Below are 15,083 nucleotides of genomic sequence, written 5' to 3' on the forward strand. Positions count from 1 at the left end.
AAGTGACCAGAGGAGTTAAAGTGGAGAAGTGCTAAATTGGTGCATATAATAATTGTGCTGAAGGAAGAAAATACACATCTCTTTTGGCCTAGTAAGTTCAAGTGATGGTATTATTGCACAAGTAGTTAGCAATAACAAATGTATTTACGCTTGGAAAATTGGACCAAAATCGTTAACAGTGTATCTACGTATAAAATATTGCACACAATATGAATACATAACTTTAAGAATGATAGTATAACTTTAAGAATGATAGTAGAAATCCTTGCCACCCGAACGCCTCCCTAGGGAGGTGTTTAGGGCACGTCCAACCGGTAGGAGGCCACGGGGAAGACCCAGGACACGTTGGGAAGACTATGTCTCCCGGCTGGCCTGGGAACGCCTCGGGATCCCCCGGGAAGAGCTAGACGAAGTGGCTGGGGAGAGGGAAGTCTGGGTTTTCCTGCTTAGGCTGTTGCCTCCGCGACCTGACCTCGGATAAGCGGAAGATGTTGGATGGATGGATGGAGTAGAAATCCTCAGAAATCTATTGGAACTCATGGCAAGTATTTTTAGCTTTAATATATAGCTATGTTTTTGTCCTTGAATGTAATGTATCACCTATAACCCATCAGATACTAAAGCCTAGTACAAGCATAAAAAATAATAAGAGTAAAAAACAAAAGTCTATGGAGAGCTTTTTTGCAAAGGGAAAAGGCCAGTGGCTCCCAGTAATTGAACGTTATGGTAAATTTTTTTCATGTATTCATTTTCCATGCACTTAATTGCTATATTTATCTGCCACATGTGGAAGGCCAGTCCCTGAAAATATTGCCTATGTTAAACGGGTCCCTGGTGTAAAAAAAGTTGAGGACGCCTGCTTTAAATAACTCTCAGTCAGGTGTGTTTGACTTTACATCCGATCAGCCTGTCAGTTACTTCCTTGTCCTCTGACACTGTCATTGTTTAAAGTACAAGTAGTGTTGACCAACTAGTTGTCTCTATATTGAAGCTATTGTCATGTGTCTGATTTATGACAACAAAAGACTTCCAAAACCTTTGTGAATAAATAAATATGATCAAATTATTATCAATAGACGTTTTGAGAGAGAGTATAATGAGGACCCTCAATCTGTTGAATCAATTGTTTTGATATTCATTTATGATTTTGAATGTATAAAAAAGTCAAGCATATGTGTCCTTGTCTTACATAAAGATTGTAAAAGATAAACACCACATCCCTTTCCAATTTTTGCATATTTCCAGTGTGACTGATCTAGTTACATCGTCAGAAGGCAGAAAAGTTACTACTGTGATGTCAATTTCCAAAAATAGTCAAAGGTATTCTGAGAGCAATATTTTTAAAAAAGACTGAATTTGTGGCATTTTGTAATGTTTACAGTGTTTTCACATACTTTGCGGATTGTAAATACAATTGGGTACGGTTTAATGAATACAACGAAACACAAGCATTTAAAGTCAACTTGTTTTTCCACTCTACTGGTACTTCAAACCAGTGTCAAACAATGCTTTCAAAGAATAGCACCTCGTGGCTTGTGTTTGTTTGTGGGGTGTGGGAGGTCGTGTGAGTGTGCCCCAACACGTGTACATGCTCTAGCTGGGCTCACCAGACCAAAGATCAAGCCCCTTAAGCGGCTTTTCTGAGCCAAGAAAAGCTTACAAGTCGTCACGTTGGTCAGAACAAACGATCCCAGTCTCGGGCCTTGCAGCAGGGCATAGAATAGGCTGCACTCACTGGGCAGAGAACAGAATGCTTTAGCACAATCACAGCAAACGTAGCCCAGGCTTTTTCATGCTTAACAGCTCATCCAACCTCAAGGCCTCCCAAACGACAGAGCCTGGTTCAGTTCCCATCGGTTGCAAAGGCTCTATCCAGATTACCGTAACAAAAATGTGACACCTATTCTACAAGTAAATTCAAGGTGGGGTTTTTTTTGATAAATGAACAACTTTTAGTGACATTAAAAAGTGGATGTTAAGTCGGGCTTATTTTCAGGCCATATCGCGATACACGATATATATCTTGATATTTTGCCTTGGCCTTGAATTAACACTTGATGCATATAATCACAGCAGTATGATGATTCTATGTGTCTACATTAAAACATTATTCTTCATACTGCATTAATACATGCTCATTTTGAACTTTCATGCAGAGAAGGAAATCACAACTAAGTCAATTGACCAAAACTGTATTCATTAAACAGTTACAAAGCAATGGTTCATGTCATTTCCAAAACAGAAAGTGCAAGGTTGTCAGAGACATTTTAAGTGTCAAATAAAAATGAGCTGCATAATAGGAAATCAAATAGTATTCGTCCTTCGCTATGTGATAGGTTACTACAGACGTTATTAAATTCTGTTGTTGACTATTTTGTTCATACGGTGTTGATCTGGAAATGCTTGCCTATGCGTTTTGATGGTGTGGGCGTGTGGCAACGAATGGAGTTGTTGACATTTGGAGTTTTAAACACTCTTCATTCTCTAGCGAGTGACTTTTCGAATGATGCTACATATTAGCAGTAATGCTACTTTTTATAGTAACGCTTTTTCCGCATGCTTGACAAATTACGGTTGTCTGTTCGACTTATCTGCGATGAGGTGGCGACTTGTCCAGGGTGTACCCCGCCTTCCGCCCGATTGTAGCTGAGATAGGCGCCAGCACCCCCCGCGACCCCAAAAGGGAATAAGCGGTAGGAAATGGATGGATGGATGTTCGACTTATTCCCACTGGAAGCCAAACCACCGTCAGACGATGGACCCCCTGCTGTTTTGCTTAGGAATTAATTCTTCCTTCATTCGCACCTTCTTTCTCTCGTATCACCACTCGCACTGCTAGCATCACAGCTAACGGTACCCATGCTGCTACCTCTCTGCTCCGCGAGGGCGTATACGTATGTGACGTATGACGTGACAGTATGTGACGTATGTCAGAAGGTGCGCTTGTTTTACGTCCCTGTGAGAAGGAGAGACAAGAAAGAGTGAAAAAAGCCTGTAGTGTAATGGCCGCAGCAAAAAGCAACTGCGTGAGAACGTATACTCGAATATCACGATATAGTCATTTTCTATATCGCACAGAGACAAACCCGCGATATAGCGTGTATATCGATATATCCCCCAGCCCTAATGTTAAGTCAAATCAATAATCGAATTGGCGATGTTCAGGCCTTTACCAGCGCTGTGAAATAGTTAAACATTTCGTCAAAATAAATCACAGTTTTCAAGTTAATCATGTTTAATCACCATTTGCAAACAATAATGTCTAAATGACACCATTTTTTGCTGTACTGTATACTGTATTACCAGAAAAATAAATAACAGGGTATGACTGTATTCAAATTGGCACTATTATGAAAAACAAACTTTTCTTACCTATTGGTAGTTGCTGTTGTGTATGTGGTAATTGCATAAGTCTAACATTTACATTTTTTTTTGACTGTCCTCTTCAAACCGCTAATAACTACAACAAAGTTGTGGGAAAGAAGACGCATTCGAAGTGGAGCCACATAAATGAGACCGCCCACAAACTCGCACATCATGAAGAGGCGATCAGAAAGCGGCACAAAAACAGCCTGTAAAACAATCTTTCCAACATTTTGACCAAATAACCAATATTACACTTTATATAGACCACAAGGAAGTGTTATAAATGTCGAAAAAACAAACAAAATATCACACTTTAAACATCAAAATCGAATCACGCTAAAGAATACTTACTAAATACCAAAATAAAATATGTCTGTGTCATGCATTTCTATCTACAGTTCCTGTGGACCAGGCTATATGCTGGAGTTACAGGTATGTAGAACAGCATTTTTACATTTAAAACGCAGTGCATTAATAATAGTACAACTAAGCACTTTCACTTTCTTTGTTGACTGTTCCATCATTGTTCTTTTGGGAATAAAACCCATCTATAGTGTCGGCCAGCTTATTCCGCTCCATCTCACCTGTATGCTAAACTGTCCCGGTCATGTTCCATATGACAGTCTGAACTTTTGGTTGGCTTTAATTTCCGTTTCTGACATTATTCCCTGTTATGTGTTTTAAATTGGTTGCATCAGTCTCCTGTTTTGGTTCATTGCTATTTCTCAAATGGTGTGTAGGGAACAGGGCACAGTTGTCTTTTATTTTGTAAGTAGTCAAGCTTCAAAGACGATACCGGTTCATTGTGTTTGTCATGCATGTGATTTGTTCAAGTTATTTTTTTTGACAGCATGGTATGCTAATTGATGCCACTGATTGCCAGATGTTGTGTCTGTTTCCTGCCATTTCTACTCTGTATCTTTTATTTAGTTAGTTCTCAGTACAGGTCCCTTTGTATTTTTTTCTACCTTGCTGCGCTGTGTGATCGAATGATTCATTATTAAAGACTTAATTGATCCATGTCATACATCCTCAAGTAAACTAAACCAAATCATGGCAGAACATGACTGTTCCGCCGTCATAACAGAGAGGCAAGGCTTACCATGGTGGGCACGTGTGGACAGTGATTGAATTCATTTGTTATAGCCATTAAGGTGTTTCTGTTTTTGACAGACCTAGTTCTTTCACAAGCTACAATCAAAGACAGGTGAGTACCCCAATGTCAATCGGTAAAAAACTGCAAATAAGATATGAGTCGCACACTAGCCAAAACAAATTCCGGGAGGTAGCAATACGGGTGGTCCTAACATTCCATCCACTCATAGTGATTTAGAGTCTTATGGTGGTGGAGGGCAAACGATAAGGAAACAGTTCATAATCTGTTGCAGGAAATAAAGTCTTTAAAATGATTGGCTGTAAATTCTCAAGATTTAAATGTGGAAATATTAAATAAAATGGTATTTAATAGAGTAAAGGCACACGACAAGACTGCACCAAATTGTAGATCTTCAAACTTTGAAAACATACCAATAATCAAACAGCAATCAATATAGAATCTACGCATTGAAGGGATCAATGTACACGTACGTTCATGCAATTGACAAGCAACAAAGCCGTTGAAATAGGGACATCTAATGACAGTTATGGAGGAAGAATTAAAAATGCAACATTCAGGCCCTTAGTAGACATTCATAGTGATTGAGAGGGTGCATGGTGAAAGAACAGTACAGTACAATCCGGTCTAACTGCACAGTAACCATTTGGAATGTTATTTCTCTCCTTTTATGCTGGTCCTTTGGGTTCTGTTGTCAGGATGACATCAGTCGTCACCGAGGTTATCAAGCCCTGCAGTTAGATTCAGCAGATCCAAGTGTTGAAAACTGTAGGACTTTTTTTTTCAGTGCTTATAAATCTGCTGCACTAGAATCATGGTTTAAGCCTGACACACTTGGGTGAACAACTTTGGCTGATACATATAGCTTGCAGTGGGGCATGTTCTGAAAGGGAATTGGATTAACTTCTAGCAAAGACGAGGGATTATAAATGATTCTGACAAGTGCGCTTCTAAAAAGATGGATTACCATTTCAATTTTACTCACTCTCCTCAGTAACGGAAATTTTAATTTGTCTCGTATTGTCACACCGCCGAGCAAAAAACACCAGTATAACGAGAGTGTACTTGAAGAGTAAGATAAAATATATATCAGTGGCATAAATAGTATGTTACAGTACTGCTTGGACCAGTAAAGAACTGGAAGGACAAGGAGGAGGTGAAGGAAACAGAAGAGAAAAAAAAAAAATGTGAAGGGTGTGCAAACAGTGTTCACGCTGCGTTGTATGAAGTACTACAAGAAAAATATGCAACCCAGCGTGGAATCTGCAGTCCGCCAGAACTAACCAACCAACTGCGTTGCCATGTGTGGCATCACATCTGAGCACCACAGTGACACAACCCTTGTCTATATTTAACACACTGAGTCCAATGTGCCCATCCTTTTACTTGAGCTTGCCAGGGAGGATAGCAAGAACAGGCCGAGCTGATAGGTGATTACACCGAATAGATCGGAAGCTCCCACAGCCTCTCATTGTACCCACACCGTCACAGATGATGAAATGCAAGGCACACTCTTCTCTCTTATTAACTATAAATCTTGCAAGTCTCACCACTCTTATTTATGGTGTCAAAGAAAGCTTTTGTAAGATTGACTTGTAAAGTCTGCACACATTGCATAAACACCATGAAGAACCCTAGGTGGTTGGTGAACACAAATCCGACAAAGCCCTTCAAGAAATCTGGGAGGAAACCACCACAAATACCACATGAAATATGATTGTGTTAGGGCAACATCAGGAACAAACATGTAAATGTATTTATATGTGTGTCCAGTACCAAGCTGTGGACTATTAATACACTCCCCGTACCTACAACTCCAGGGTGTGGCTCATTTCATGACTGCATGCATGTTTGTTCAAAGCCCTTTGCAACCAACCTATTGCATGGTTCTGTATGGTGCTAAAGTGGAAATAAGAGTGTGGGGTTAAGTTTGTTTCAAATGTCTGAGCAAGCGCAGTGGGAGTGTTCTGACTTTAGGATGCTTGCTGTTTTCCCTCTTGCTGCCGTTTGTTTGGCTAGGTGTGAAACAAGTATAGAACCCAGTCCAGCTCAGGTGCCAACTAAAAGAACAAGTCGATCAAGTTGGTCATCTATCTGTTCACAGATTTCAAGTTATTAACAAAGGGCAATCTAGGTCACGTGGCCTGAAAATAAAATCCCAAATTCTTCACTACTTTTTAAAGAAACCAATGATAACAAAGACAATTTTTTTCCGCTTTTATTTGATATTTTTCGGAATATATGTCGCAGTTTTTTTCATAGTTTGGCCGGGGGTGTGACATATACTTCGGAGCGACTTATGTGTGAAATTATTAACACATTACCGTAAAATATCAAATATTATTTATCTCATTCCTGGAAGAGACGAAGAAAATGTCAGCAATCGTCACACACACGTCAACCAATAAGAATTCGGCCGGGTAGTGTCATGGCAGAAGTGCATTGTCGGTCATGGAATGATAACTGCTGCATGCTATATGCTATTGCCGTAGCTATTAAAATGCATCATTTCATCGTTGGCGGTAACTTATAAAAACAGAGAAGGGCTGAACAAAAATGGCGCCGAAAAGGAAATCCTGTACTGCAGATTACACAATATCAAATAATATTATTTATCTCATTCGTGGAAGAAACGAAGAAAATGTCAGCAATCGTCACACACACGTCAGCAATCGTGACACACTCGTCAGTCAATAAGAATTCGGCGGTGGAGGGTCATGGCAGAAGTGCATTGTGGGTCATGGAATGCTAACTGCTATATGCTATATGCTACTGCCGTAGCTATTAAAATGGATCATTTCATCGTTGGCGGTAAGTTATAAAAACTGAGAAGGGCTGAACAAAAATGGCACCGATTACAAGCTGGACGTAGTGAAATATGCAGCAGAAAACGACAAGAGGAAGAGCCGCATACCTTTGGAGTTGGCAGAGTTTTTTAGAAGCGACATCGAGAAAGAAGATTTCATCGGATTTATCGATTAGGAGCTACAGATTGTTTGGTAAACGTATAGCATGTTCTATATCAGGGGTAGGGAACCTATGGCTCTAGAGCCAGATGTTGCTCTTTTGATGACTGCATCTGGCTCTCAGATAAATCTTAGCTGACATTGTTTAACACGATAATTATGAATAATTTCGCTGGTAATCACAGTGCTAAAAATAACGTGCAAAATATAAAACATTCTCATGCATTTAAATCCATCCGTCCGTTTTCTACCGCACCTGTTCAAGAAGTCGCATTAATGGTAAGAAGTTATTTATGTCACGATGGGGGGGTCGCATCTTGCTGCAGGGTCGTTCCCCCAGGAAGGCAGACGGACTACTCAGCACATGGCATTTAGGTAAAAACATGATTTAATTTAAACTAAAAAAAGACACAAACAAAAATCTCTCACAGTGGAGGCACAACTTGGGCTAAGGAACAAAGCTAACGCATTAACAGACTATAAACATAAATCAAACAAAACTTACTTGGCATGGCATTAAGCACGAAACTATGGCAAGGCATGAAATAAGTCAGCGCAGAGCAAGAAAAGATCACATTGACGCCAGGGCGACTGACTGGCAAAGACAAGCTTAAATACTGCCACTGATTAGTGCTCGGGAAGCAGGTGAGCGGGCATTTTGTCCACCAGAGACAGGTGGACAAAGTGAGTAACCAAGGAAACCAGACAAGGGAGTGGAAAAAAACGGGAACTTAAAGAGTCCAAAGGACTAACAGCACATAGCCAAACAAAAACATGATCAACAGACATGACATTTTATTTATTATTGGTTAGCTTCAGAATAACAATGTTATTTAAAAAAATAAGAGACTCATTATACTCTAAAAATGTTGGTCTTACTTAAAAATGCACGCATTTAGTTGTATTCAGTGTTAAAAAATATGATATGGCTCTCACTGAAATACATTTTGAAATATTTGGCTTTCATGGTTCTCTCAGCCAAAAAGGTTCCCGACCCCTGTTCTATATGTTATAGTTATTTGAATGACTCTTACCATAACATACCAGGCACATTCTCATTTGGTTATTTATGCATCATATAATGTACACTTATTAAGCCTGTTTTTCACTATTCTTCATTTATTTTAAATTGCCTTTCAAATGTCTATTCTTGGTGTTGGATTTTATCAAATAAATTTCCCCCAAAAATGCGACTTATACTCCAGTGCGAAATATATATATATATATATACACATACATATATATGTATATATATATATATATATATATATATATATATATATATATATATACACATACATATATATGTATATATATATATATATATATATATATATATATATATATATATATATACATATATATGTACATATATGTATATATATATATATATATATATATATATATATATATATACATATATATGTACATATATGTATATATATATATATATATATATATATATATATACATATATATGTACATATATATGTATATATATATATATATATATATATATATACACATATATATGTATATATATATATATATATATATATATATATATATATATATATATATATATATATATATATATATATATATATATATATATATATATATATATATACACACACATATATATACACACACACATCTATATATATATATATATATATATATATATATATATATACATATCTATCTATCTATCTATATATATATATATATATTTATTTATTTTTTTATTTTTTTTTTTTCATTCTTTATAATGCATTTTCGGCCGGTGCAACGTATACTCCGGAGCGATTTATAATCCGAAAAATACGGTAGTAATTTGAAATCACACTGCATACACTGCATCTTACCTTTAGCAAAATTCTCATTTGTATATCATTGTTCTTTTTAGACCAGATATAAATTGTACTTTTTATGCAAACATTTTCAAAAAACTAAATGAAGAACTTCCTCTAGGAGGTAATACTTCTGCTTGAATCAAATACTTCTGTAAACAAAAATGTAGCATTGTACATTGCATGCAAACAATAATATCCAACATTGAGATTAATAAAGTGCAAAATTAAAACTTCTGTCTTGAAAAAAATAAATAAAAATTTTGCATTGCACATTGCATGCAGACATATCCATTCCAGTAAATCAATGGACAACAAAAAACAATAAATATAATAAAAACCTATCAGATCAATAAAGTGCAAACTTAAGACTTATGTCTTGAATAAAAAAATTATGTAAAAAAATTTAGTATTGTACAGTGTATGAAAATATATAAGCAAGTACAACATTGAGATGACTGTGTACAGTTAGAAAGTAGATAAATGCAGGCTTTTCCATGTAGTATTCTGGGCTCCGTGTTAGTGTGCACTGATGTTAAAGACAATGTACACTTGATTGCACATGCAATATATGACTATATTGATAATGAACTGTGTTATAATTCCACAAGAGTTTTGCAGCAGCACACATGTAGTAGCTGTCCGGTATGGATGTGCATAGCGACTGCACTAGAGATCGTAAAGAGATGCATTTCACCCCACTCCACTCGAAGCTGGAATAAGTTAGTTGTGCTGCTGCCTTTATAAAATAAACTTTTCACCGTGCAGTCACTTGATCCACGCCTGTTGCCACACTTTTAAAGCACTGACAACACTTTTCTTCGGAACAAACGTCTCACTTTTGTTAGCATTAACCATGTTTTGCAAATATAAATATCCGCTAAGAAAGTAAGTGGACGATTTTTTAAATTGTCTGCAACAAAAAACTCAAAATGTATCGATAAAATCAATATATCGCCTAGGCCTAACTTCTTTGTGGTCTACATAACATGTAATGGTGGAGCTTTGGTTAAAACATTTTGCATAGATATTGTTTTACAAACCATCTTCAAGCCACTTTCTGACGGTCTCTTTAGAAAGTGCCATTTTATAGGCGCTTATATACCTGCCAAAGCGTCTCCACCCTGTCTGCTAAATTGCAGTTTTTAGTGCTTCCAAACTGGAAAATAAAAGCTAGAACTATATGCAACTTTTTATAAGAAAATGGCAACAGCGCAGGATGCCAACATGCATGTGGATGTAGAAGAGGATAGAGAAAAATAAGGTTGTAATTGTTTACAACTGAATAAAAATGGTGAACTTGCGCAAAGCTTTTTGGGTATTCTCTACCATAATTGGAGATAACGGCTGGCAAAACTGAGGCAAAATATGTGACAATTGTCTCAAACTCCAAACGGCTTGATTGTAAAGAAGCAAAAGTGTTTTAAAACAATTTTCATGACGCCTCCATGGTTTAGATTAAAATTTTTGGCAATTATGGGGATCCCAAAAACGCAGAATCAGGTGCCAACAGGTAAGAAAAATCGGTTTTGCATAATCGGACCCCCTTGAAAGGCAACATTTTTGGATGAAATTATGATCGACTTACCTATTTTTCTCCAGCTCATTGTGTGTGGACCTGCAAGGGCAGAACAAAAGGTTGTATTTAGATACAAATCTCTTATTCAAGGCAATTATTATACATGTATACAGTACTGGAGATACAGTGCAATATTTTACCAAAAATGTGTTCTAGTTGGTGTAATGGCCATATGATGTATGAATGAGACGAAGACCCTGTGATTTCATATCATAAGTCATATGAACTGAATTATTAATCCCGGTTTGCACCTCACAGCAATAAGAGGGTACTCTCTATATGTTGCTTCTCTCCAGCTCCCTCCCACGGCAGGTTAAAGGGGAGCTTGAGTTGCCCGTAGGTGTGATTGTGGGTGGAAAAAGTTGTCTATATGACGAGCCTGTAATTACTTTTTATTAGTGGGATATATAGCAAGTTATAGCTCCCAGCAGGCATGCATAGAAAATTGTATAGCAGACAGACGGACATAATTATTATTATATTCTTGAAACAAAGTTCAAGCTGAGGCCTAGCTTTTCAAAGTCTTTGCACCATCAAACATCAGTGTGACAGCCAAGAGTGCACTATCATCTCCTCCTCAATGACACACGACACTGCTCAGCAGGCATATACAAGTGACACTGACTTGTGCTCCCTTAGGAGTCACTTTTTGGGAATGGGCCTGTGTCTACATGCATGTGCTGCTAGCAGGAATGGGAGCAAGTACATGTCCTGTGCACGAAGCAAGCAGGGTTCAGTGCTCTGTTAATAATGTAAAGTGAAGACGCTAGTCCCTTACACTGCCTTTGTGTGGCAACATATTGAAAGAAGACAAAAGCCTTCCCGTGCGTAAATGGCCGAGTTGCCATCAATGCAAAGTGTGCTCCACCTCAGCTCAAGAGATCGTACTTTTAAAGGGTGGGTGACAGGTGTAACTTGCCCCGCAGGCATGCAAACAAAGCATCATTGATGCTGCATTATGTCTCAAATATGAAGTCTACTTATCATAAATTGGAATTAGACAAGGATAAACAGCCATTGTTCTATACCACTGCTTCACAGTAAATTACCCCTCCCAAATTAATAATTAAAATAAATTAAAACACCATATGTCTGCATTAGACTACATTACTGTTCATGTAGTATGCAAGAGTGGCTGTGCATTCAGTGGTGTCAGTGGTCAAAATTTAAAACGACAAGGCCATCGGCCAGGTAAATGTGCTGGGATCACAGTAGAACAAGGAAGTGGAAGTTGGCTTGCAGAACAAGAGCTTAAATATTGGAAGGGTTTCAACATACATCAACTGCAACCCAGCAAAAGTCATGTAATGTGTTCTGCCTCAGCTGACCATCTTTGAACAACTAACATTTGTATCCTCCTGCATGAACATCAGAAGCCCATTTAGTGTATTCCACATTAACGTAATGGTGGTACTTCCTAATGTTTCAACTTCTGAAACTGCAATGCAGAAGACCAGCTTTTCTGCCAGAAAATTCATTATCGTACAACCATATTTCACATCTTTTTTTGTAATTGTGCTTGTAATGTCTTTGTGTTGGCTTTTAACCAGAGTGCACATCATTTATAAAACACAAGCATTTTACCATTGATTTTACTGTCGTGCGCAACAAGTCATGTTTGTTAAATACTTAACATATCACACAATAGAACATGTCCAAAATTTAAATGCTGACATTTTATCTGCATTAGCATTCATAATATTATGACAAATGGTGTTAACTTACATTCTGTTTTTGGAGCAAAGCTGATGTCACTTACACTATTTGTCCGAGAGACACACCATTATTCAGAGTTGATGCAAGCCCCAGCCATCGGTCCTTTTTAGCTCCTTTATATAGTTGCACATTCATAGACATCAATCTAAGTCAGAGTGCTGTCCTATACTCCTTTATCATCACGAACCCTTTTCCACCATTCAGAATCAGAGAGCAAGGTGTCGGCAGCTTAACAATAAAGCAAATCAGATAATGAACTGGCTTTGGGCCTTACACAACTGCAGTATGTTTACTTCTTTTGGAATACATTATTTGTGAGTGTATGCATATGTGTGTGTGTGTGTGTGTGTGTCTGTAGACGCAGACACAGAGTGGGTCAATGAGATAAAGCACCCCTGCTATAAACGGTAGGCAAGTGAGGACAGTCAGATAAGCTCATCACTTTAAGCCTCAACATGTTACAGAGAATGCTGCTGCAAACAAGACTAAACCATGACAGCAATTTCTTCAAATATAAATTAAAAAACTACTTTTATTAAATTGCCTATGCCCTATATAATAGGAAAAGGTTGGACAAATTGTCAGCCTGGACCGATAACAAATTTTGCTGGTTGCTATATTTTATTGACTTTCAAATTATTGCAGATAAACAATATTATTGTCAACATTATTTTGAGACCAAATTATTCCCGTAACTAACGATAATAATGCACATATACCCTTTCAAATGCAATAAATAAATAAAATTGAATTGCTCATATATTTTAACATTGTAAATAGAATGTAAACTTTTAAATATCCAAGTGAAATAAATAAATTCTGTCTCTATTAAGGAGAGCACGGGAGACATTCAAATATATGCAAACAAAACAATGAATATATTGACGAAATAAAGTTATTTTGACCAAAATGATCACGGTTAGCATTATTGTTGTTGTTTTAAGTGCGCAAAAAGTAATTACACACAAATCTTTTAACAAAGTTGTATTTTTCTTTTTTTTTTTAATAACTAGTTAAATTTTAGGACTAGATGGAACAATCCCATAATACAAAATAACCTGAGTAGAGTGGTAACAGTAGGCTACCTCCTTCGGAGCTGCTTCAAAGTGGTTATGGTGTTGGACGTGGTTGGGTGGGATTGCAAAACGGGGGACAGAGAGGACAACTCAGTGTTGTTCTGACACCAATATTTTGATGCTTTTCAAAACTTTTTGGTACTTTTCTAAATAAGGGGGACCACAAAAAAAGGCATTAATGGCTTTATTTTAACAAAAAATCTTACAGTACATTAAACATGTTTCTTATTGCAATCGAAAAATAATTTTGTCCTTAAATAAAATAGTGAGCATACTAGACAACTTTTCTTTTAGTAGTAAGTAAGCGAACAAAGGCTCCTAATTAAGTCTGCTGACCGATGCAGTAACATATTTGGCCATTTATCATTCTTTTTTTTCAAAATTATGGAGGGACAAGCTTTAAAAAATTATCATTAATCCACTTGCTTATTTACTCTTAATATCTGCTTACTTTATCTTTTAACATGTTTTATATACACTCATGTTAAAATGTAATAATCACTTATTCGTCTGTTGTTTGGATACTTTACATTAGTTTTGCATGATATCACTAATTTAGGTATCGATCCGACACCAAGTAGTTACGGGATCATACATTGGTCATATTCAAAGTCCCCATGTGTCCAGGGACATATTTCCTGAGTTTACAAACATAATATACATTTTAAAAGCAGGAAAAAAATATTTTATGACAGTAAAAATATTGATGTAATCATGGTAGTATCGACTAGATACGCTATTATACTTCTACACACTGTGTCTGCTTGAAAGTACTCCGTGATTGTGCGCTGTCGAACATGCTTCTCTGCTCGCAAAACCAGCAATCTCATGACGTGATGACGTGCCATACATTTCAGAGTATAGTACCATTTTTGATTGATTAGTACTGCCATCTCCGGGTTGGGGAGGAGACCCTGCCTCAAGTGGAGGAGTTCAAGTACCTAGGAGTCTTGTTCACGAGTGAGGGAAGAGTGGATCGTGAGATCGACAGGCGGATCGGTGCGGCGTCTTCAGTAATGCGGACGTTGTACTGATCCGTTGTGGTGAAGAAGGAGCTGAGCCGGAAGGCAAAGCTCTCAATTTACCGGTCGATCTACGTTCCCATCCTCACCTATGGTCATGAGCTTTGGGTCATGACCGAAAAGATAAGATCACGGGTACAAGCGGCCGAAATGAGTTTCCTCCGCCGTGTGGCGGGGCTCTCCCTTAGAGATAGGGTGAGAAGCTCTGCCATCCGGGAGGAGCTCAAAGTAAAGCCGCTGCTCCTTCACATCGAGAGGAGCCAGATGAGGTGGTTCGGGCATCTGGTCAGGATGCCACCCGAACGCCTCCCTAGGGAGGTGTTTAGGGCACGTCCAACCGGTAGGAGGCCACGGGGAAGACCCAGGACACGTTGGGAAGACTATGTCTCCC

At 37.7% G+C, this 15,083-nt stretch overlaps 1 protein-coding gene across 2 annotated transcripts in view; it reads right to left on the reverse strand.

The window, feature by feature from the left end:
* The window catches only part of mxi1 (max interactor 1, dimerization protein), a 77,674-nt gene that overhangs the window by 41,792 nt on the left and 20,799 nt on the right, over positions 1-15,083 (reverse strand). For both annotated transcript variants that reach the window (XM_061880489.1, XM_061880490.1), the window contains exon 3: positions 10,888-10,917. In XM_061880489.1, coding sequence (XP_061736473.1) covers positions 10,888-10,917 — 30 coding nt within the window. The remainder of the gene's footprint in view (positions 1-10,887; positions 10,918-15,083) is intronic.

Source organism: Nerophis ophidion, linkage group LG20, assembly GCF_033978795.1.
Source record: "Nerophis ophidion isolate RoL-2023_Sa linkage group LG20, RoL_Noph_v1.0, whole genome shotgun sequence".
NCBI lineage: Eukaryota > Metazoa > Chordata > Actinopteri > Syngnathiformes > Syngnathidae > Nerophis > Nerophis ophidion.